This window comes from Lepisosteus oculatus, chromosome 9 (assembly GCF_040954835.1).
Source record: "Lepisosteus oculatus isolate fLepOcu1 chromosome 9, fLepOcu1.hap2, whole genome shotgun sequence".
Taxonomy (NCBI): Eukaryota; Metazoa; Chordata; class Actinopteri; order Semionotiformes; family Lepisosteidae; genus Lepisosteus; species Lepisosteus oculatus.
Genome location: NC_090704.1, coordinates 26,620,179 through 26,646,088, shown reverse-complemented (window position 1 = coordinate 26,646,088; position 25,910 = coordinate 26,620,179). Strand labels below are relative to the sequence as shown.

Sequence of the window (25,910 nt, the reverse complement as noted above, 5' to 3'; positions counted from 1 at the left end):
GAGCAAAACAATGTAATTTATAATGTTGCCATGTGTACATACTGTACATATTCATATCAGCTGGCTATGTGTTTCTGAATAGTCCCTGTATTGTTTGTGTGACACGCAGCTAGACAGGAATCCCCTCTAGGCAGTGGTATTGCCTTTTGCATTATGCTCCTGGGATAGAGTCTAGGTCACCTTGACCCTTACCAAGAGTAAGTGGCTTTCTATAATGGGTGGATGCATCACAGTTTTAACACCTATTCCTTTTTAAGAAGATTAACCCATGGTTTTGAAGATTTCAATTATCACTAATCCTGGACTACCAAAAGTTCATATACTATATGTAAGCAAGTCTAATATGACACACAAGTGCAAAATTACCACGAAACACTTTAATTCACAATAGTTTTAGGCTACAGCTAAGATGCACTGCCCACTCCCTGAAAGATTGCTTATGCTGATCAGAGGTCGAAATCATGGTCATGTCATTTCTCTGAACTGAAAAAAACATACTTTGCAATTAAAATGACAAGCTGATTACATGCATTACACTACTCTGAGACATCATCGTCATCAACCTTTTTGTTTTTTGGATACAAGTTAATTTGTCATCAATAAAGATAGATTATCAAGGCAGTTTGAGGCTAATTGGCCGTACATGATGTCTGACTCTCTACATTGAGTAGAAATCTGCTGTGACAGTGACTCTTCTGAAGAAGGTCTCAAGGAAATAGACCCAATTAAGTGCTTGTAGAGTTCTAATGTCTTAATATGTGCAATGTGGCATCATATTCATTTAGGCTCTGCATGTGTACTTTGGGGACCTCCTTTAAGCTTCCAGCTCACTTACATTTTATTGAAACTCGTATTTTTTTCAACAGTCTAAGCAATTCTTCATATTTTTGTCCAGTTTTTACTTGTGTGTTTCTACTGTATGTGTTCTATTGAGGGATTTTATTTGTGGTTATTGGAAACTAGACGATAAGGAAAATACTGCACCTTTGTTACGTTTAGCCCAAGTGAAATAAAAAAAAGAACAGAAATTAATAGAACTGTGGTCACGGTTATGAGACCATGTTTTTCTCAATGGGCAGGATAACCTAGACTGGCAGATGGACAGATTGTTCACATAAGGATGGGATCAGTGAAATGCTCCAAAAACCTGTCTTTTAATGTTAGATTTATGTGAAAGATAACTCATAAAAGTGGTAGAGGGAGGCATTTGCAGAATTTTCTTGTAAAGTCTGCTGAACTAAAACAAAATGATTCTGTGGACTTTGCAGTTTTGTGGTACAAACTTTGTTTAAGCATCTGTGTATTTGCAAGTGCAGAATGAACTTGGAGAAAGTCAGTAATAATCAGATACAGTTCTAGTCCTTATAATAGTTTTAAAGGTGTTAAAATCAATCAGAGAATATAACGGATATCCATGATTTCTTTTAAAGTATTAAAAATTCCCATATGAACAATTAAAATGTTTTGGAAATTTGTGAGCTATGAGTTGTATGGCATAATACGAAACACATTCATATAACATATAACATAGTCATATAAAATTAATTTAGAAATTAATACATAAGGAGCAGTCAGTCATTTTAGACAGAACTGCGACTAACACAAGGTTTTATCAATATGCATAGTCATTTTATATCTCATGTTATGAAGTTGAGATATTCGACTCAGTTTTCAGTAACCTTTGGAGATGCGTTACATTTGGTGAGTGAAGATACTGTAGGATCGTTGTCATAGGATCCTATGGTTATTCTTGTAATCCTCTTGTATGGGAGAGTACGGTCAGTCCTAAACAGTCCAACAGACATCACCAGCTTCCTGACAGCGTAGTTTTCTCATTCTGGTTGAAGGGACATTTCTCGTGGTGTACAATTTTCCTCTCACCTCTCTTTTTTCATGGTGTTTTGCAATGGCTTCTTATTTTCCTAAATGAGATCATGTCACTTCTGAGAATTGTGTGTTAGTTGCCCTGAAAGGCGTAATCCATTCTTAATCGCCAGGTTGCCGATTAACCCAACCAGCTTTCCTGTCAGCAGGATCAGAGTTCATGCAAGGTCTGTTGCAATTTTTAAAGGCCTGTTCTTCAGCAGTCAAGGCCTTCAAGTTGTGCAGAGGCTTTTGTATGGAAAGTGTGGTTTGGGAGAAAGCAACAAAACATTTGAAATACCTTACATTAGTATGCAGTTTCAAAAATTGTATGATTTAGTTTTGTACTAAAGGTAGGCTTTTAGAACGTGAACTGTGCTGGACAAAGTCTTTGATTTCTAGTCACAACATCTCCATTAGTCATCTCTCACAATGGATTCATTGCTGCACTATCTCTTCCAGCAGATTTCTGATTGTTTTGATAATTTTATTGCCATGAGCTGAATCATAAATCATCTCTGGTTTGTTCTGCTCTTCATAACCCCATATCTGTTGAAGGACTAATGAAAATTTTGCCTTTGGTGCATGAAAATCACTGTGTTTAAATTCTCCTTACAACACTAAGCAGTCTTTTTTCTTCTCTGTTATGCCTTTTTTGTTGGATAAAAGAAGTTCGAAGGCTGCAGTTAAATGAAATGTACAGCTATTCTAACTGTAATACGATTAAGCAATGAGACCGCAATCTTCATTTGCCTGATAGTCTCTGTTTCAAGTTGTGTGTGTTACAGAAACTATACATGTATTTTGGCTTTAATAATTTACATTTCATTATAAGAATGCAGTAAAAATTAATTAGCTTAACAATACATGCTACTACAGGTAGAAATGGAATTACAACACTGCAGCACAATCACTTTCTTCTAAGTAGCACACATTGCTGACTTTAAATGTATCAGCTTCATTTTATGTCATAAGAACTGAATGTAATGAATGTAGTCTCTACATTCATAGCACTACAAGACAGAAATCGAAACGTTTTTTCAGAAGATTTATTCATTTTGGGTATTTCAGCAGATACCCAGAGCCTGACTGAACCTGGCAGGCTGTGAAAAGCAAGCTCATGAAGTGAAGTGCAATGAGGGCTCGTGTTTGTTGGCATGTGAAGTAAACACAACTGGCACAGCTTCAGTTTTGCCACAGTAGCGAATGCAGAGAATATCTCAATACCACAAGAGCCCCTGCAGCCTGTGAGAGGCTCACCAGAAACACATGTCTGCATTCCCCCTAGTCACAAGAAACTCATAATTACAATTACACCAACACAGGCCGCTGTCCCTGATGGCTGATCTAAATCAAAAAATAAAATAAAATCACGTCAGAGAAAAAGCATCCAAAGTTCTGCCTCAGTTACTTTTCAATTATGACAGGCGAAGCAGAACGGAATTGTTAGTGCCATTTATCGACTGTGCTCCTCTCTATTAAAGTACAAGTGAAGAAATCCATCTCGTTGTGTAACAACCTGACTATTTTATAATAACAAAGAGCTCCCTTTGTGCTGGATAGCTTTTGTCATTTTGGTGGGAGACAAGGGAAAGAAGAAAAGGTACATCTAGCCACACACGTATGCCTCCTCGCATGCACACACAATCGGAAGAGATAATAATCTCCGAGAAGTGTTCCATCAGAAGGTGCCTTCTTTTCCCAGCCTGCTGCTTCATTCCAGGGGCTTTCAAATTCAATAGGACCTACTGAGGTGGAACAAAAGTAATAGGTGAATGTATTGATTACAATAATGATCAGTTAGTGGAAACAGTTTCCTGCTAAATGAAGGTGAAATGAGAGAAATTGGGAAAAGAACCCAGCCTTAAATCTCAGCGCTGGGTCAGCAGATGCCATCCTTTAAGAATTGGGGTCTTCTGGGGGTTTGTTGAAACCATTTATTACCAGTTACGTAAGGACACTTTCACCATGAGAAAAAGGTCCGTCTTTGTTCACAAAGTAAGATCCTAGAAGAAACCTGCAATGCAGAACTTGTACTGATTCAGGAGAATCACAGTCTGTCAGACCAAAGTTAATTTACTGTAGATTAAATCAAAACGGAAAACAGGAGGTATTAGACGAAACTACAGTTTATACTCTTCATACTGTACTCCAATCACTAATCAATTAAGTTCATCTATAAACATCAGAGGTGTCTGAAGATAGAAAATGGCATCAGTCCTTTTGAAATATTTAGTGAGTCTTATTTGTAATTAGCCAATTAACTTATTGTCTTAAAAGCCAAGACTATATCTACTTTTCTAAATACCAACCTTGTATTTTGTAAAGAGTTACCTTCTTACCTCAAATTGTACCCACTATTGAGCCTATATGCAGTTTCTTGTTTTATTTTACAATGAACAAGTGAAGTACATTTGGTTTCTCTACAGTAAAATATCCCAAAGCATTTCTACAGTATATGCTAATTATTTATCAAATTCCTCACAGATGGTGATACAGTATGTACAACTTCACTATTTAATACAGGAACTGCTTCCAAAGAGCAACATAATGAAAAACACTACAAAAATGTAATTCATATTTGTTTATTTTTTATGAGACTGCATAACTCCACAATCATTCACATCTTAGAGCTAGAAATTGCTTTTCTTTTGTCATAAAACACAGCTTTCATGCTTAAATGAGCCAGTGTGCACTTTATACCATCTGAATCCAAGCGCTTGTCAACAGGGATTGTTTTTTGTTGTTGCTATTTCATCATAAAAAACAAAACTAAAGAAAAGCACATAATACCAAAGGCGACTAAAAACTTGTAAACGTTATAAAGATTCTAGGCTCTCTTCCATTGACTCAACCAACACACAGGACCTGAAGGGGTTGTGAAAATACAACAAATCTGTTTCCTTTCTCTTTCAGTTAATCTGTGCTTACTTTTATACAATATGCAGCTTTCTATTAATTTCTATTAATTGCTAACAAATATCAAATGACTGTTAGTGTAATCAACAATTTGTGGTCTATGATTTTTGCACCTTATATAAATTCTTACCTCAGACAAAACATAAGCATTCCTCTGGGTCACAAAAAACGTTTCTCCTGTTATGAATTTTGATTTTCGCGAGACTTGAGAAGGCGAAGAAATAACAGTGAAAAATGAAGAAATGTGGACATTCAAAAACAGTTTTGAATGACGAGATAGGGCTTCAGGAAGGGTCTGTGGAGTTGGAAATAGAAGATAAGGGACTAAACTAAAAAAAGGGAAAGTATTCATTGACAGGCTTCACAACCTTTGTCAGTGCCACACTTTGAAGAAGAACCATAGCTTTCTTTTTGCAGCTAAAGCAATGCAGGGGTATATGGAACATTAGAATATATGTTTGCTACATTCAGCAGACAGTGTTACAGTCCGTGTCCAGCAATATGCTTTGCAGTCCCTGTGTTTTGAAAATGATGGTTTTCATTTGACTGTGATTGTCGTTTAGTGTTATATAGTGTCCCAGTTCTCACTTCAGAGATTCAGTTTAGTAGTTGATTTGAATATGATGGTTTTAAGTGGTAAAATAAATGTCATCTAACACACTTTACTCTTCATTTACTGTACATTCTTTCTTTTACAGTATTTATATACTATATATATTGTTGTATAATCAATATATTCATTAACATACAGGATTGTTTTCTAAACAACTAAGCAATCAGCAACAGATGAAAGAAGACTCTTGTCTTAAAGCAGTACAAATTTCAGTTATTGAATTTTTGTATACATATTCTACTGGGTGTCACAGTGGCACAGTGGTTAACATTGCTGCCTTACGAAGCTAAGGCCCCGAGTGCCATTTCTGCATGGAGTTTGTATGTTCTCTCTGTCCTCATGTGGGTTTCTTCCGGGTGCTCCGGTTTCATCCCACAGTCCATAGACATACAGTACTTGTTGGTTATATGGCTTTTGGGAAAATTGGCCCTGGTGTGACTGTACATGTGTTAATGTCTGTGTGTTACCAGCGATAGACTGGCATTCAGTCAAGGGTGTATCATGCCTTGAGCCCATTGCTTGCTGGGAAGGGCTGCAGCTCTCCCACGACCCGATAATGAATTAAGCAGTTAAAAAAGTGGATGAATGGACATTCTGCCGATTCTTGTGTTATTCTTACATGGTGTTTCCACTATACATTTTTCCATGCTAGTTATTGCTTTAGACATTCTCCACATACTGTACCTTCTGAAATTGGCTCCCATTCAAAAAGGAGAAAACAAAGTATTTAACTAAACATATTTTTAAGCAGGTTTACATTGTTATAATTAGGGGGTTAAGAATATATAAAATTACATACAATACTGAGGAGATTAATCAACTTAAAATAAATAATAATACCCCCCAAATTGTAAAGATTAAGCCAAGAATATTCCCGAGCAGTTGGTATAATTAGAAGCACTTGAGAACTTTGTTGTCTGGCACAGCTTTGGCACAGCCAGGGGATGATAAATAATAGGCAAATTGAGACAAATAACAAAAATAAACAAATATCTCTTAATATTAATATCTTAATATTTCAAATAACAAAATAAACAAATATTTCTTAATAGTGACTCTACATAAACTAGCAACACACATGCAACATACAAACGAGGCATCTCAAAGGCCTATGTCCTGACCAACCAGAAAACCATCGAGTATATATATATATTTAAATATATAAAATATCCTATACTATGCCTAACAGGAAAAAAAGAGAGATAAACCTGCCTTCTTAAACAAAACAGATTACAACCTAGAGTTAAAAGTGAATGGGAAACCTATATCTCTATTCTAAAAAAATGCATTGAGAGAGAGACCTTTTTAACCTACAAAGGAAATCAGTTTCCTAACTGATAACAGAAGAGCAAGCTCTCTCAACAAGGTACAAATACTTACCTCGAATCTGGTCTTAAAGACTGATCCGAACAAGGGCCCACCTGACACCGTTCTTCTGTGTCCTCTCCTCTGTCTCCTGCCTCCTCTTTTTCCTTCTCTCTGCCTACCTGTCTTTTTATCCTGTTTCCTGGATTGTTGCTGACTCTTAGTGATTTACCAAGAACTTAATTAACCACGGTAAACTAGACCATTTCTGTAATCAATACTTTATTTCTCACAGGCCACCTACAACTCTAAAAACACCTCCTCTTCCATGGATTCTTTCTGTCTTCCCAGAAATATCTTTATACGAGGGCTTTTGTAAAGAACTATGTTATGTCAGGCCATCTGCCCTCTATCTTTAGAAATTAACCATTAAGAGAAACTAATAGTAAATTTAGGTTTTCACCTATTTAGCAGATTAAATTTAGCACACATTTCTGCAATTGTGTGATCAATCGCTAGATCTAGAGCATGATAGGTACAGCTCAGGAATTTGTGTGATTTACTCTTTATTGCTTAATTGAACAAATTCACAACATTGGAAATTTATATTTTAAAGGAGAACTACAAAACCTCTTTGGGAGTACTGTTCGCAACTGCTGCTGATAATGATAAATCGTTCATCTTTTTAAAATCACTGCAAAAACTTAGATGACAACAGACGTGTGGAGTAGGGTTAGGGCTCTAGACTCTTAACTTGAAGGACTTTGGGTTTTTAATTGCTAAGTAATTTGCATTGAATTAATGTTTCATAAAAATAAATAAGAATTTGAAGGATAACATTGTCAATATAAAACGTACAGCTACTGTATGTCAACAGGAGACAGGAAATCAAAGAATGAAGAAAGAATTTTAATAGGGCATGATTAAACACTTGACTCACTGAAGCATCACAAAAATATGGTTTACATGTGTGCTGTGGTTGGCTAACAGTCTTTATTTTCAGTTATTTCAGTCCATGGGATACCTTTAAACTTATGCCAGTTCTCTTTTACAGGTATAAACACTTATACTTTGCTAATCGCAATATTAAGCCATTTTTTAACATCACATGCACAGCAATGTTTTGACTCATCAATATTTTGCCACCTCAAGTTTGCAGGTGATGCTGATCATTAATCCCAGTATATTTAATTTGCATATCAGTCCTGCAGTTTGACGATGTACAGTAGCCTACAGGTGCATTTGTTATGGTTTCAGGTTTATTTTCACCAGCAATTAAATAGGACATTCAACAATATATTTTTTCAACTGAATGACGGTGTATGTGGTCAACTGTTATCACAAGTACAATGTTTAAAATCATTACAATTAATAAATCATCTTTAAATTGGATAAATACTTTTAACTGAAAGTGGGAAATGGGTCAATTAAAATCTCGATGAAAATTAACATTAAAAGGAAGGTAATCAGGTGGGAAACTAAGAGTCACACCTGCCAATGAAGAAACAGTTGCAGGTGTTCCACTGGACAGTGTCAATAGCCAATTTATAGTTTCAGGAGACAAATGATCTTATTTGTGAGGGTAAGATATGGCACATTTAGAGTCTGCATCATAAGATCATTTTCAATCTGCTGTTACATCACACAGTCAATGGGATACAGATTCAAGTTTGAGGAAACTATTTATGTAATACTACATCAAAGAAAATTCTTTCTTACTGTCTACCTGTTTTGTTTTCTGTAACTCATGATAAATATACAGTATATTACTGTAGAAATTTCTCTGGCTTCATCGTGCAGGGAAGCAGAGGCCTTATTTCAGAATTAATAAAATGAAAAATAAGTCAAAAGGAGTCATACACTATGTATATTTTTACAGTTTTTTTTACTTAAAATGACTTGTAATTTCCAGTTGTAGTTTACTTATGTGTGACATTAACTGTTAATATGCAAGGTTTTTTAGAACTAATAAAAAGTTCACTTTCATTTAGAAATCTAAAAATGGCTAATCACCAGACAATCTATACCATTTTTAGGTGGGTACATGTGTCAGCATGCATATTCTGCAAAGGAACAAGTAATAGGTTTATTCCACGCTGAAAAGAGAAGAAGAGAAACACGACGTTTTGGCTGTGGAGACACCCAAAGAGAGCTCCACAGCCTAAACGTTGTGATTTCTTTCTTGTCTTTTCAGCATGGAATAAACCTTTTACTTAAACCATTTTAAGACAAAAATGTCTGAAATGGCAGGGGAAACCTACATTTTAAAATACAATACTTTTGGTCGTGTTTTAATAACTTGGTGATGTGAATGTAAATGCACAAAAAAGCAGTGTGTATTGTTGACTAGATAACTTTTTTTTTTCAAATGGTTTGCTGCTTGACATTTATTTTATTGTTTGAATTAAATCAGATGTCAGTTTTCTTTCAGGCAGAACACAGCTTTAGACCTGTGTTTCCGTGTCTACAAGTTATTGGCTCTCTGCAGCAGCAACATGCTAAATAAAACAAAACGTGAGTTACCATACCCAATGCAATCCTTCCTGTTTACAATGTGGACAGCAGTTTGGAGCAGTAGTGTAAGTTTGGCAGTAGCTCTACTTCACCCAAATTGTTCCAGTAAGGAACAGCTTATATAAATTTGTGCAAAATTAAGTTGTTTTGGATAAAAGCATCAGACAAATAAATTGAATCTGGTCATCTATAAAAGTTATGATGTAATGATCAATGTTTTGGTGACATTGTCTGCTAGGGTTTCTCATCACATCATAGTGAATTTTGCCTAGGTACTTGTACCTAAGCAAAAACAGGTACTGTATGTACTTCACTGCGTTCAATACTGTCTACCTTTTTGGAAATTCTTCACAGATTGTGTGTTTGGAACAGAAAGGCAAACAAGTAAGGACAAGTTTGCAAGCCTTAAGATTCTGATTCTACACCTGTTCTCTCCTTATTTTCATCTAAAGTTTGGAAATATGACTGGAGTTGTCTTCAGATAATTTCATAATTCTGGAACTTTTGACTTACATGGTAAATTTAAGGCAATTCAGTTTTATCTTAAACACAATACAAAATGTGTCAACACCTCAATATTAAAATGCATTCAAGAATTGGGAATGGTGTTTATTCGTTTTATGTTTTGCTTCAAACACCACCTAGACAGTGTCCTAAAATAGAATGTTTCCCATTATACCATACCTGAAAAAGTGTCTATGTGGACATTTTGCCATCAACTAGACTACCCCGATGCTTGATCTTGTCATAACTTAAGCAATACACAAGACTGTGTGGAAAAATTGAATGCTTTATTTGAAAACCTTCAGGTAACAGCTGGATTGTTTTTTGTGGTCCAGTAGGATACACTCTTCCATCTGGACTACAAAATCTAAACTCATGCCTCAGCAAGGCATAGGTTTCAGATGGAATGCTAAAAAATAGATCTTGTCCATAATGTAGATGAGAGGTCATATGATATTCTTTTGAATGAACAGGGGTGTGTCATAATGTTAAATCAAGAAATGGTTTATCTGGCCAACATAACATAATGCTCTTTACCAATATATAAATCTGCTTTCTTTTGCAAATTCCAGGTTTCTCTTGCAAACAAATATGTAAATCTCAAGTAAACTTAAAACAAAAAAAAAAAACAAAAGCTTTAATTCATTGTTAACACAATTTGGTGACGTTAACTTTATTACATCTTGCAATGACGTTGCAGGTGGTATGAGACCACCAGCAGCAAGCATCAAACTTGACGGACTGGTTTAGACGTCTTTGTCTTGCCAGTAAGCAGAAAGCTAAGCTTGCTGGGAACGTTTGTTAGAACTGGTTTAAACTGGTTTTGTTTTTCACCGAGGCTGAGAAATACACAGAGAGACGTTTGCCCATGGCTATTTCTGAATTAAGGTCAAAACAGCACGTTAGGAAGTCGTATTTTTGTACAATTTAATTTGTGAAAAATAAAAACGCGAACATATTTTCTGCACTATAATACAAACCTGTGGATCTGAGAAGTCCATCTTAGCTTTAGAAATAATAATATCACAAACCATTTAATCGCGTCTTTTACTTAAAACTATGAAGTATGATTTCCCTTTAACATTGCTGTCAATTACATAAAATACCGTTTCATTACACGAAATGTATCGATAACAAACAAAACTAAGCGATTTCATGGGAATAAGAATATTTATAAAATTACTTTCTTGAAAAAAAACAATTTCTTAAAAAAAGTTTTTCATGCAAAATATTAAACTTTCTGTACTTCACTCTTCACCGGTTTGCTTTGCTTTTCGTGCGTTGATTATTCGAGCCTGGTGGCGTCTGGAGAAAAAAAAGCTTCTCATTTCCTGAAGTGAGGGGAGACCAGGCCGGAGTAGCTGAGCGCCGAGGCCTTTCCCCTTCCCCCTTTGTGTGTGTTTATATATATTTTTTATACTTATATAGAGGGAAAACTGTTAACCATATCTAAAGTGCAGGACCAAAGAAGAAATAATGTATGCTTTTGTGAGGTTTCTGGAAGACGATGTGTGCTACGCTTTGCCGGTTTCCAGTGTAAAAGATTTTAGACCTCTGCACAAGACAGATTTTGATAATCAGAAGGTGTATTTGGTGCACAGAACAGAAGGGAATGGTACAGGCCAGCCTGGCAAAGCACAGATACTGGCACTTGCAGGTAAGTCGTTTTAACTTCTTCTCTTTCTCATGCATTACCTTTCACTCGTTTTCTACTTCTAATGTTTTTAATTGGTTTATTATGGGCATATCGGAAAGAAAAGCGTGGCGGTGGCTTGTGTTACAAAAGTATTGGAATTGAACAGATTTTCATCAATGAAAAACGTTGTCCAAGTGATCATTACCTGAAATACAGTTTTTAAGGAATTCGGAAATATCTGTAGGCTACTTGAGAAATTAATTAATTAAAGGTCAGAACTGCGATTAAGTAAGAGCTGAAGAATAAGACTGTGGGCCTACCTTAAAAACTGAAGACAATCCAAAAGGAGCATTAAGTGATTATAAGATGTGACAGAGAGAAATGAAAGAGCGTTATGAAATCTTACGATTTATATGTTGTTTATTCAAATACATGCATAGGTTGTCTCAGATTTAGCTCCAGTTAAGAGGTTCTTTAAGCAGCTAATCGTTCTAAGTTCTAGAAATTGCTTAAAACTGTCGCTACTTTCTTACTTTTTAAGTATAACGCTCTTCCTCTGCTTCAGAAATTCGTGTTTTTTAATATCAAAAGACTGTTTTCCGATTTCTTCAGTGTACAGGCCTAAACATGTGAAGCTTGCTATTCAGCAACTGTCTCCAACTTTCCTGGTGTCCTACAGCAAAATTACCATTACATTGTGCCTTTGTGTATTTTCAGATCGGATTTAGTTAAACTTGACAGAAATATGACGTCGATTTGTTTACAGAGTTGTCGTACTACTGGTGTTACCGTAGTCATGCTACAGCACAACTAAGGCAGCAAAACCACGAGTTTTGTAATCCCGTATCCTCAATTCAACCCTATAAGGTATTTGCATAACATTTTGTTTAGAGGTGGATGGTTTCTGTTTAAATAGATGTATTTTACATCTGCGTTTCCATACTTAAACAAATCTTTAAAAAAACATTATTTTGTCTTGAATATCAGTGGATGTTAACTCAAGTTTGTGACATGGAATGTAATTTCAAATTTGCCATTTACATTTGCAAAAGTCGAACCGAACTGCAACAAGAATACATGTTTTTTGTGCTTCGGATTTTAGGAACAACAAACTTGGAGCTTACTCAAGAAAACTTGTGTTAATAAGAGGAGAGGGATGTAGGGGCTGCTGGGTGACGTTTCACTTCAAGTGAGAGGAGCGGATGTTTGCTTCTGGCCTTTTAGTTCAGACTGAGATTCAGTTTTTATTTTTTATGTGTGAATGCATGACGTATTCGCACTACACATTCCTGAGTATAAGGAAATAGTAAGCCACTGTACTATATTTTAATTGGCACTGAAACATGGTCAACAACACTGACCAACCAAGCGTGCCAGCAGGACAGTGTACCTACAAATAATTACAGTGAGCTCCCATTATTGCACAAATGAGCATATTTATTTTGTTGCAGTCCACCAGTACACTCATTAGTACAGTGCAATTATGAGGTCACTCCAATTTATGGTGGAACAGGGCAACTATGAAGAATCCTTCTCCATCAAGCAGTCTGTTATTTTTTAGAGGGTCTACTCTTCTGTCAAGGCAGTAGCCAGCTGTGGCATAATTCCAAGGGAATTTCTTAGGGTGCAACATATATAGACATAGTAGTGTTGAGATCATTAGGGCCTCTGACCTTCCGTGATAATGATTCCCTGGCCCAGCATGGTCAGGACTGATGATGGTCAGGACAGTGATGACATCCAGTTAAGCAAAAGTGTAACCAGCACCTACTGCAGATGGTTGAAAATGGGTGAAAGGTTGTCCTGGTAGTAAACATTATAAGAGTCGAGCGCAGCCATCCCTCTTAATCACAGCGCAGTTATACCACCAGCACAATGTACGGCTCAGAGATCACAATTCCTAATTGGCAATAAGCAAGTATTTTTCATAGTTCAAGTAGGTAGCTGCATCAGCATGCGTAGGCTGCAAAGGTACAAGTTAAAGGTTTATTCCATGCTGAAAAGAGAAGAAAGGACGCGCAACATTTCGGCTGTGGAGCTCACACCCGAAGAAGGCTCCATAGCCGAAACGTTGTGTTTCCTTTCTTCTCTTTTCAGCATGGAAAAAAATGTTCAACTTAGTATTTTTCATATTTTTGCTTTGAGCGTTGCCCTGTAAAAAAGCTTCTGCATCTGGTGTTCCAAGGAGTTTGGACAAAAAAGATCTCGATGTCTTTATAGCCATAGTAGTCATGAGATTCTGAAGGCATTCTTTATCCAGCATGAGTTTTACTCTAATGATTGTAGAGCTCCTGTCTGCTTCAATAGGGACGTGGGCAATGTTGCATTGGATTTTCTTTTTTCTGAAGTCTAGGGAAAGGAGACAGCAGGCAGACAGCATCAGGGGATGATCTGTTTATAGGATTTCCATGCTTTTTCACCTGTTTCTGTATATGTATAGTTCTGTGTGTTTCGGCATGTTTAGAATCTGTTTTTTTAAAGTGACACAAACAGTATTCAAATTTGTGAGTCTGGTGTCCATCATAGAGGTTAGAGGAAATGTGTTGTGCTAAGATCAAAGAGATTTCATTGGACTTAAAAGAGTAGCTCCTGCTTATCAGTCTAGAGAGTGTTACAAAGCCATTTCTAAACATGTGAGTCTCTTTCTATCTCATAGTCAACAAATGAAAATATTCAAACTTACAGTGACACTACCCAGGATCGGTTGTCCCGCCAAGACCTTCCCAAGAGCAACCAGGAAAATCATCCAGAAACTCACAAAAAAAAAAACCCAGAGTATCATCCAAGGATCTGCTGCCCTCTCTCAATGCAGCAAATGTCAGTGTTTTTGCTGTAACCATGAGAAAAGGACACTGCTACCTGTCTCGGGATCACCAAAGAGCACCTGGATGATCTACTGATGTACTGGAAGGATGTTATCTAGATAGACAAGTCAGAGATTGAGCTGTTTGACCACAATGAGATGTTTTGTGTGATTAAAAACTGAACATTGCCTTCCAAGAGAAGAACCTTATCTGACTGTCACGCAAAATGGCGGAAATATCATCAATGAAGGATGCTTGGCTGCCTTAGCACCTGTCGACTTGCTATCATTGACAGAACTGGAATTTGCTTTGTATCAGCAAATTCTGGAGGAGACTGTCAGGCTTTCCATTAGTCAGCTGAGTTGAAAGTGGGCCAATACAGAGATTGTAAACATACAAAGTAGATCTACAACATAATTGCTGAAATATAAGAAATGTAGCATTTTGGGTTATCCAAGTCAAATTCTGGTCCTCAGACCACATAGAGTGCCATGACAGGTCCTGAAATTAGCTATTCATGCAGGGAACCCCTCAAATGTAACCTGCTTTCTTAGAGAAGGAGTTCTCTAAGGAAAAATGGACAAGAACTCATAAAATATGACCTTATTGTAAACAATTACAGTAAACGTCAGGTTGAAGTCATTGCTCAATGAGGTGCAACCAGTTATTGAATTTAATGGTTCAGAAACATATTTGCACAAGGCTATTAACTGTTGCTACTTAAATAGTCCAACTCTATCTTTTGTCTGTTTGTTATGTTATATATATATATGTAATTTTGATTAAGACTTCCATGACAATATAGTTAAATTTTCGATCTAAAATATACGTACATAGTGACCAACCAAGGGTTTTCCCAGACCTTTTCTTGGCACTTCATTGGAAGCAAACATATCCCATGCCACACTGTTAATGAAATCTGACTTTGTTTATGTATCTCTGGGTTTTTAAATGTGTAATCTTTGGCATCTAGGTAGCTGTCCTTCCATAAAGTTATAAAAGTGCCTGAACACATATGCAGACATCAGATACTTGGTTTTAAGAGGGGAAAAAGGGCTACTGTCTTAACAAGGTCTGCCAGATGCATTTTTGGCCCTCCTGGTGTGGGTTCCATTTTTACATTTCTGTTGGCCGTAATGGCCGAAACTATCACTAGCAACTTATGCACTGACTCTCATGTTATAGACTGTCATTATATAGCTTTGGACAATTACACTTGTTTTCTACATACAATGTGATTTTAGTCCATTAACTAAAAAAGGAAGCTTGTCCCAGTAATTGTGGTATGGGCAGATGCACAAAGATGGCAAAATGCCCAGCTACTCTGGGCAGAAGCTGAAGTATCTCAGAAATGTATTATCTTAGAGCTGTTCACGAAGTGACCACAGACAAGTGGGCAGATTCGGACTAAACAAATACCGTGCTGTGTGTATTGTTATAAAAGGTTTTAAAAATGATCACAGATGTGTTATTCTTCAAGTATTAAAAAAACCATTAAACTAAGTGTATTAAACTGTTATTTTACTGATGTTTTGAAGTGTGATGTTCTAAAAAACCTTAAACGCCTTTGCTCTTTGGAGAATGGACAGGCAAGTGACTGCCAAAGCACTCAGTGAAAACCATACTTATCTGCATTGATTGCTAGCTAGTACTAGTATCATCATCATCATCATTATTATTATTATTATTATTATTATTATTATTACATTTCAATGACTGCACTCATTTCAGGAAGTGCCCCAGTAGAAGCTGAATTTAGATGTCAGTTTTTTAGTACCCAACTCTGGAATTGACCTAAAATGTAATGTTAGGTTTAAAAAGGAAAGAGGAATTAGGTTAAAATAGTAGTACGGTGATTTTTAGTTTTGCAGAATATTATCAAAATTTACTGAACAAAAAAGGACATTAATGTGAGATATTGCATAATAATAATTTGGGTTTCATAATAACTGTATTATGTGAGGTAATGGGACACAGCTGGCCTCTTCTTTTTCTGATATGCCCATGATAAAGTTTCTTTTAAGTCTAAATACCTCTTCTGCTTTTGAATCAATACTAATTTTCTTTTTGATTTATTTCAGAAAACATAGAAGAGTTTGAACACAGTATTATGCAGAAAAAGATGAAAATTCCCAAACTGTCCACAAATGCTCTAGATAATTCAGTGGAGAATCACTTTGGAGAGGAACTCCTCCCCCTCAAACACAAAAAGGTACTTTTTCTTGTGTCATCTTATGCTGAAAAAGAGGTTAAGTGAGCAAGGAGTTTTTACTGTATTTAATTTATGGACTTCTTACTGCTAGGTAATTGTTTGAAAGTGCAAGATAAGAATTGTTATAAAAGGATTTGCAAATTTATAAGAAAGTGTTTAAAAGCAGGTAACATCCCTCTAAATATTGAAAGTATTTAAAGTAAAATATTATTTTCAGGAGCATTGAAGCAGATAACATTATGGAAAGTGGAAAAAAATAGCTACTGAATACAGAACCATCTACTAAGGATAATGTTAAATGTAGGGTAGATATTTTTTTTTCTTCAATAACTATTTTTATTGAGTGGAAAATACAATGAAAAGGTTTTGCTGTCAAATAACATGCTTTCATGTTTTAGTGTGAAGGTTGTTTTTTCTTCTGCTTACAGACATTGTCTGATTAATGAATGTTTGATAATTCTTTTTCTGATATGTTATGAGTTACATGTGACGGAGGACTGTAACTGCCATTAAATGTGTTAATTACACAGGAGCTTGGGTAATCAAAATGCCTCAAACCCAGCATGCAAACAATTTTTTATTTAATTTAGAAAATTCAGTGTGTCAGATATGAGATCCCTATGGAGTCTGTAGCAACTCTTGAGCAAATTTCTCCTTAGCTCTGCAACCTTGGTTATGATGCCTTTTTCTTAATGATCCAACCCATCAAAATTTTACTGGCGACTAAAATCAAGATAAAAAAATCTACATTTTTCTGTGAAATTCATTTGGTATGCTGAGGTTAATCTACCTTCACACAGACAGCATTGCGTGTTTAACAAGTGAGAGAACCACGGCCCGTATAGCACTTCTTGAGATCTCCAGCCAGTATAATTAAGGTAATATAATAGCATAACATAACACTAGTGTATCTGCCATGCGGATTTCTGTGTTATCCAGCTGAAACAATGAGGACCTGATGGATTAAGTGCTTGTAGCACAGTAACAAATGTAGGTTTCTGGTATCGGAAGCATTAGTCTGAGTTCCTGTCAACTGTGGGCAACAAGAGTACGAGAACAGCAGTTCTGTTTTCTGGATCTGATTAAATTACAACAGATCTGGTTTGGCCAAAGCATCCCAGGCCCATCTAACTCAGCTTGCTTTGTTCTTAGAAGCAGGAGGGGTATGTTGTTGTAAACTACATTCAACATTGAACCTCTGTGCCTAGGTTTCCACAAAACATATGCAGAGAACTTTTTATTCGCTTCCAAAATGCATTTTTCAAACAGTGAAATAACCAGTTGTAGTTCTTTTCATTGTTATGTTTAATGTTTATTTTAATATTTTATTTATGTGGGGATTTGTTTCGAATATTCTATTCCAATATTCTAAAAATATCTTAAAATTAGTACATTGTGATAGTCTGTGATTTGTTGGTGCTGACTCCGAAATAATGTTGTTATTGCTTTTGGAGGAGGTTGAACTTCGAACCATCTTTGATTTCAAATGTTTGTACAGTGTCCAGTTTTATATTTGTTATTCTCAGCAATTCACGGTGTGGCGTTAAATGCTGAATTTTAAGTTGATGACTGAAATAGCACTCACACCGGTGGGTATTAAGCGACAAGTATGAAAATAACTCCTTGACATAAGGAGGAATAAGAAACTGTGATACTGCATAAATATCAAATAGCAGTAGACTGAAACATTTTGAAAAAAATCCTTATCTTAATTTGGTATTATTCTTGTAGGTAGTGAGGATTTTACTTCGTCTTACTGGGCAATATCTATATGAGTGTATTTTATTGCAGGAGAAATTAGTTAGCAGAGTGGCTCAACCCACACACAGAGGAGAAAAGGGAATTTTCAACAGTGTAAATGTGATACATTTGTGTATTTTGGTAACTGTGCATATAATACAAATAAGTTCTTGAGGTTTTAAACACTTTAAAAAGTGAAATCACCCTTTTTATAAAAACATTTTGTTATTAATTTAGTGAGGTTAATTGAAGATTCAGTTTTTAAAACCATTTCTGAACTTAGTTTAAAGATGTCACGGCAGCATTTGTAACCAGATATGTCTTCAAAGCCGGAGTTTTTCAGTTTTCTGGAGTTTCTGGCTGGCCTGGTGGTATGGAGGTCAGCACTACTTTGATTCCTTTATTTCTTGCCTGGGGAACTTTCTCAGAGGAGTGTGCATATTCTTCCTGTGCCAGTGTGGGTTTTGGCCTGGTGCTCCAGATTCCTCCTACATTAACTGGGATCTCTACATCTGCCCTTGTACATGTGCATGAGTGCATGTGTGTGAGTCCTAATGGACTGACTTCCCGTCCAGGGTGCATCCTGCCTTGTGCCCACTGTCTCCCAGATGCTGAATCCGAGCCTTTACAGTTTTCTACTGTATATAACGTAGTTTAATGCGGAGTACATGTTAATGCAACATGGAGGAAATTAAAAGGAATTTTTGCTGTTGATGAATTATGACATTTTTCAGATAGTATGAACTACCCGCAAGTGAAGTATCTACTGTTCTGTATAATTTTGTATAATTTCATGAGCAGGCTGAAAGTAAGATCAAGTATTGTACTATATGATTTTATTAATTTAATCCATCCTATGGACTTAATGGGACAGCTGAACATCCAGCATCATTTTGTTCCTTTAGCTATTTGGTTAAGGATTCAATTGGTAAAATCATGTGTTTGCTTCTGTACGTGTGTTTATAACAGTGCCATAGTCCATAACTGAAATATAATTCATGTAAATAGCAAGAGTTCAGCACTCTGGACAGCTGCACTGTAACATCACAGTCCCCAGAACTGTCAATCAACTAGCTTTGAAGCTAAATCTTTGCAATAGAAGTTGTAAAGATATTACCTTAAGAGACGTATTTTTAATTATTTTTTTCCTGTGGCCAAAAAATGTCTGCAATTTCCCTCAAGGGATCAATAAAGTATCTGTCTATCTAAAATTGATTCCAGCATTTGCAGTGGTTTTGATGGTCACTTGAATGTAGGCAATAAACTGTAAAAGCTTAAAAATAATTCATGTTAAACCATGCCAAAGAAAATAGCATTTCTCAATATGTATGCATGTAAGAAACATGTAGTGTTAAAAGATTGTTGGAGAGTCCCTACTTATCATTGCTGGCCACCATGCAGCATGTATTCAAATAAAATAAGAAGCTTTCTTCTGACACTTGACAGTGGTCTTTGAAGATGATAATTTCCCTTCTTCCTTAACCGTTGCAGTCACCAATGTGACCTTGCTTGGACTGAGATTTGTTTTGCCTTTTTTTCATCCTGGGGCTCCAGGCACAAGAGCATGGGCGCTCCAATTCCAGTTCCTCCAAGAGCCTGGCAGCGGTAGTGGCCCGACTGGAGCGGAATGCAGTCAGCTCCTGCATGGAAGGCGAGGAAGACTATGAAGACAGCCTTGTGGAGGACTCGGGGGCCGAGGAGGCTGTGGTGCCACGGGTGCTGTATGAAGAGCTGGTGCACAGCTACCGGCAACAGGAGGAAGAGATGCGGCGCCTCCAGCAGGAACTGGAGCGCACGCGCAGGCAGCTGGTACAGCAGGCCAAGAAGCTGAAGGAGTATGGGAGCCTGCTGACCGAGGTCAAGGAGCTCAGAGACTTCAACAGGAGGCTGCAGGACGTTTTGCTCATGAGGCTGGGAAGTGGTAAGCACCAACCAGTTAGAGAGACAATCCTGTTGAGATCATCCACGTGCTGAATTTTCTGCTCAAGATGAATTTGAGCCTAGAGCCTGGTAGTACACGGTTCCTCTTGGTCTATTGCTAGGTTACCCATTTATACAGCTGTGTCTACTGCAGTGATGAAGATGAGGGTGCTTGAACCCACTGATTCCAGGGCTCTAAACGATACAGCTGGTGCTCACTGAATACAGCAGGGTTACCAGCATCAGTGTGCTTTTTTGGACGACTTAAGCTTGGATGAGTATGAGACCTGAATATAATAATTCATACCCCTGCCAAAAATTGAAATCTTGTTTCCCCACATGAATCTAAACAAAACATTTCAAAACAATAGAAAAGATTTAGTATTTAGTTGCAGTATTTTTTTCCAGCTTACGATCTATTGACATACAAGAAATGTACTAAACCAGAGATAAACAGAATAGCAACAATCTTTTTTTGTACATTCATAACTGCATGTATTAGAAGCATCAAATTGACATAAAAACTCCTGTGTTGAGTGAATTCTAACCCCGAGAGAAGCATACAGTGCGCCTATTCTTTTAGATAACAGGAGCATTAACCAACCATCACCTTGAAGCAAAATCTAGGCTCCTGCAATATAGAGGCACGAGATTAGAAGCCTGGGGTTGTGTCAGGTCAGGAATGCATTGACCAATATTAAAACTCATCAGCTGCATGGGAGCTTAGCACAGCCGGCCAACAATCCAGCTTACTGGACTAAAAAGAACCTACTGGCGCAAGTCATAATGGAATCTTTGCTCCTGGTCCTCCTGGTCCAGCTTGAGTCACTAAAGAGGCTCTCTAAATAAAGAGTTCTTAGAAATATTTTTTCCCATTTGGGTTCATGTGTGGAGGATGAGGCTGATGTAACTGAATGTCTCAAATGAAACCATTTATTAGGTCTTAAAAGTGTCACTTCTGATTCAGCTTTCCTCTGAGTGTAACCTGATGGTTGTACAGTAAAGTGTGTGAGTAGGGAGCAGGTTTTAATGTTTTGATGGTTCTTTGTATTCCTATATAATGTGTAACTTTCATGTCAATCCCATTACTAGTAAAGGTTGTGCAGACCTATTAATTAAAAATGTCCAATTAATAGTGAGTTTCATTTGTTAACCCTTCTGATATCATACTTTTATATAGTAAATATAGTATACATATAGTGAAAGAAGAAGGCTCCACAGTCGAAATGTTGTGTTTCTTTTCTTCTCTTTTCAGCATGGAATAAACCTTTTCTTGTTGCCTCATAAGTATAGTATATTCAAGCCATGAAACTTGTCTTCAAAGATCTGACCGATAAAGCAACCAGATTGAAAAAGTTGCATTAAAACAAGTTTTTTTTTCAAGTTGTTTTGAGGTCAGCTTTTTCGTATACTATGAGATTTAGATTACTTGATTTTTTTCAATGGAATTTTGTAATGATAATTATTTTACCAGAATAACCTTTCTGTAAATAAATGAAGGAATGTATTTGTCCTGCAACATGAGATAAATTCTTCTTTCAACCACATTGCATGAGCATATTTATGCATGAGTTTTTATTCACAAATAATATTAGGATTATTATGCCAAAATTGGAATTTGTCAGTTATTACAAAGACAATATTTCTGTAAGTTCTGCTACATATAATTAATAGTTTTATAATCCTGATCTAAGGCAATATGAGAGCATCTTTCTCAGCTATAGGACAGACTTTTACAGGTTTTCGAAAGCTTGTTAACACCTACAGAAATAATAAAAAAACAACAACATTGTTTTCTGTATTTTAACTTTTCTCAGAGTAATACTGTTGTTAATTTGAAGGACTAGAGAAGATCTACAGTATTACTGTATTATTACTCTAACTTGAAGGTGTCAATTCCCAGACAGGGTACTGCTATTATACAGTTGAGCAAAGTAATATTCTTAAGTGATAGGCTCAGCTGTATAAATAACCCAGATGAAAGCACCAACAAAATAAATTTAGAATATTTCTTCTGCTATATAAGTATTGGTTGAAGGGTATTTTGCTAAATACACTATATTTGTCTAAGAAAGGTTTTATTTAACTATCATAAAATGCTACTTGATAATGCACTCTGTAACTTCTTTGAAATGTTTAACCTCAGATCCTCTTCAGAACCATGTTGTAAATAAAATGTTTTATCTGAAATAGGCGCACTCTTGAACGTTTTCATGATGAATATTCCCTTGTACTATGTATTTACTAGCTTGAAGGAGACGGCTATTTCACATGAAGAAAGCTAGCATATGAAATAAAACAGATCTTTTAGCATTTATACTTAAAAAGAAACTTTTTGGTTCTCCATAAGTGTCTTGCTTTAACAGTACTCAATCTGTTCTTATTACAGAGCCTATGCATGACAATGGCACTCAGACAATCAAGACAGAAGTGGTGGAGCCCATTATTGAGCCACAAGAAGTCTGCCGAGAAGAAGCAAACACCAGCTCTAGCCATTCACCCTCTCCCAGAACAGTATACACTTTCAATGACGGGAAGGTACGTTCAGCCTGTCCTCATATTTAACTCACATTTACTGCTTCTTTCCCTGCTTAATGATGTCTCTTCTGACCTTCTTGGTCATTGGCAATGGATTACATTGATAATTGTTTAATGCAATAAGCAGTATGTTAGAAATCTCACGACTTTCTCTTCTGCAGCGTTGATTTCACTCAGTCTAGTTAGATCTGTGGAGAGGCACACTGTATTCCCATTCTCGCCGCTTGGGGGAATTCGTTACAAATGGAAAGTGTTCTCTCAGTTCAACCGTGAAGAACAAAAGCAAATTACATCTCTCTCACGTTCCTCTGTACTAATTATTTCTACCATAGTATATGAATTGATGGTAGCTCTAAAAAAATCCCTCAAACTTTTGTGCAGACCAGAGCTTGGAGTAAAGGTGGCTAGCCTCAATCCTAAAGTACCTTAGCAAGAAGGTGAAAATGCAAATAGGTCGACCAGCAGACGATCAAAGGTTTTTGTCACAGGAATGCCATCGCTTTAATTTACCTTTGAGTCATGTAAGGCGTCTGCATCTGAGGAAATGCATCTACCTTCTCTTTTGACAATTAGTGCTAAACCCTCTTTTATTTATTGCATTCCCTGGCGTGGTATTGTCGCAGGCAATAGCTGTAGGTAAAATGTTAGATGCATTAGTGAAGCACGGAGACTGCGGCTGAGGATGATACTGCTCCTCCCTTTAATTATTGGCCTGGAGAGATAAGTCTTCTCTTTGAAATGATTTCAAGACACTGATGAGGAAGCTGTCTCAAAGGGAAATGGATAAGACTCCAATTTCATCGCAGTTTTAGATCTTTTTCAGGTTTTAAAAGCTACAGGCTGTTGTGGAATCCAACAACAGGTGCTGGGATATGTCAAGGTTTTTACTTTATCATGAGATGATGTGTGTAGATAGATGCATGAAGTTTAACAAAAACTCAGTGTTACAGTAACACCTCATCTGTACATTTGTGCAAGAACCTGCAGCTAGTAAAACATGAAAGCATTGAGAAACTATGTACTGGTGTTCATTATCTGTATTACTGATGCTATAACTGTAGTGGAAAATTCAGTTTGTCCACTTCTTTCTAGCACAGTGGTTCAACTGTTGGAATTGTCTTGTTTCTTGTTTGTTTTAATCAAAATATTAAAACAAAATCTCCTTCAGGTTGTTCTAAAGGGTTTTTTATCAGACATTGTTGGCAAAGTGATTAGTGCTTCAGTCATAGCCACGGAGCACTGGGATCACTTTCGTCCTTGGACGTCTTCTGTGATGGGTTTTTGTTATCTTCCCGTGTCTGAGTTTTTCTTGAAGTGTTCTGGTTTCCTCCACATTTGAAATAATTCAAAGTTGAGGTTAATTTGTGTCTGTGAATTTTCCTTGTGCGCCCTGCGATATGTGTCCTAGCCAGAATATAGTCTCTCCCCGCGCCTTCTTGGAAAGGCTCTGGGGTGCTGTGAAAGAATTGGTGGCTTAGATAGATTAGATGGGAGAATGGATGTTCTATCCACTTCAAAATGCACTTAATGCCGGCTGTAGATACCTCTGTGGTCTGTCTTGCAACAGCAGTTGGAAATTTGTTTAGATCAGGAAACCTATTTTTGTGGTGAAACCACTTTCACAAGACAGCACCTTCAAAACATGTGTCAAAGTGGTTGCACCTGCTACAAACCTGTGTTTTTCACAGTAGATAAACCCTGTTGATAAATGTTGGTCAGCATAATTTACTTAATTCTGTTCAATAAAAAGCTTTTTTTCAAAACCACAATTTTTGAACATCAGTAACAAGTGGAAAAACAATTATGAAAGCATGCTTGCTAAACACGTGCACTGTAGTGATATTCATAGGACCAATGTAGTGGTATTAATAAAGAGTCCTACTCAAAAGCCTTATTGCATTCACGAATGGTGTTGATAGGCTTGAATTTATTAACATGATCTTTTTAATAGTGAAGAGGACAGTCACAATTATAGCTTTTTCAAACCACCCATTAAGCGAAGCATTCATCTTCAGTGAATCTCATTGCTTAATTAGCCTTGTTTAATTTTGAGCTGTATGCTTTGCCATCATGTTAAAGTATTTTATTGCTTGGCATCCCTAAGTGTACTTTCTAAAAAATAGGACCTAGGATCTAGTATGTATCCAAGAATTAGAAGAAATATTTATAATATAATGTATTTATAAGCATGTTTCAAGAAGCTCACCGCACTTTACAATGTTTTTGCACAACTGCCAAATTTATCATTCCTTGGGATATTGTTTTGAAAGACTTTATATAAAAGGCAATTTTAATAAAAAGAATTAATTTATCGGTTGCAATCCCAAACTCAGTTTTGAAGATTAAAATGTCAAACCGAAGTGAATACTAAATAACGATGTTATTAAGTTACCATAATCCTCTTCTCAAAATTTCTTTATTATACGGATTTATCACAGAAATGACATCTGCAAATGCAGAATCAAAGTCATCTGTAAATGAAAAAAGGTAAATATTGAATTACCTTATTTCTATGCTGTTAATTGAATGTATTTTTGGTCCACTTTCGTTCGTTAATTTAATCTCCCAGTTGATAGTCAAGTATCAAAAAGATTTTTACAGCTGCTTTGTCTGGTGTTCCTGTATTATATGTTTTAGATTTTTCTAACTTGAAAAAATGAAGAAAAGGACCTATGGCTGATCACTATTGTATTTAGAATTTCCAAGAACACAAAAGCCTGTTGGGAGCAACCCTGAAAGAGCACACTATTTGTCTCAGCATCTTTTTAAAATTACTTTCTTACCAGTTTCTTGATAAATTGAAGGCAGAAGAGATTCAGCAGCAGAATACACTTTCAAACTGTAATCTACCAAATAAAAAGAATAATACTTGGATAAACACCTGATTCTGTGATTATGTACCTTCAACCCATGATCAGAAATGTGAGCATAATTTTCTTACTATTACCAACGCATAGACTAGCAGCACTGTGAAGACCTCAGAGTGGAACTGCGTGTGTCCAGAAACTCATGCTTAGAAAACCATATTGCCAAGAAATCAAATAATTCATTAACTTGTATGATTTGACTTTACAGACTAGGGTTCTTTCCACATGCATTCGTGAAGACCTTTAAGGAGATTTTACAGCTGTGCAGTTTGAACCTGCAGTTTAGCCTTAGTTTTGTTTTGGTCCATTTTTATGCCAGTAGAGCAATTATATGTCTACGGAAGTAAAGTGTTCAACAGAATGGATATGAAGTGCGCAATAATAACAGGTGCAACTTTCATATAAATATCATACAGTACGTAATAATAAAATGCACACCCTGATCTTAAGGGGAAATAATTTACTCTAAATTGGA

At 36.4% G+C, this 25,910-nt stretch overlaps 1 protein-coding gene across 6 annotated transcripts in view; it reads left to right on the top strand.

Annotated features, from left to right (window-relative positions):
* LOC102689203 (cytosolic carboxypeptidase 6-like) overlaps positions 1-25,910 on the top strand; it is a 511,816-nt gene that overhangs the window by 341,247 nt on the left and 144,659 nt on the right. For 2 of the 6 annotated variants that reach the window (XM_015356263.2, XM_015356265.2), the window contains 3 exons: positions 16,240-16,370; positions 19,665-20,031; positions 22,420-22,568. The exons of 1 other annotated variant lie outside the window; for it this stretch is intronic. In XM_015356263.2, the coding sequence (XP_015211749.2) occupies positions 16,240-16,370; positions 19,665-20,031; positions 22,420-22,568 (647 nt within the window). Of the gene's footprint in view, positions 1-6,376; positions 11,376-16,239; positions 16,371-19,664; positions 20,032-22,419; positions 22,569-25,910 lie in introns of those variants that run through there. 3 more of the 6 variants (XM_015356267.2, XM_015356266.2, XM_015356269.2) reach the window with 3 other exon arrangements.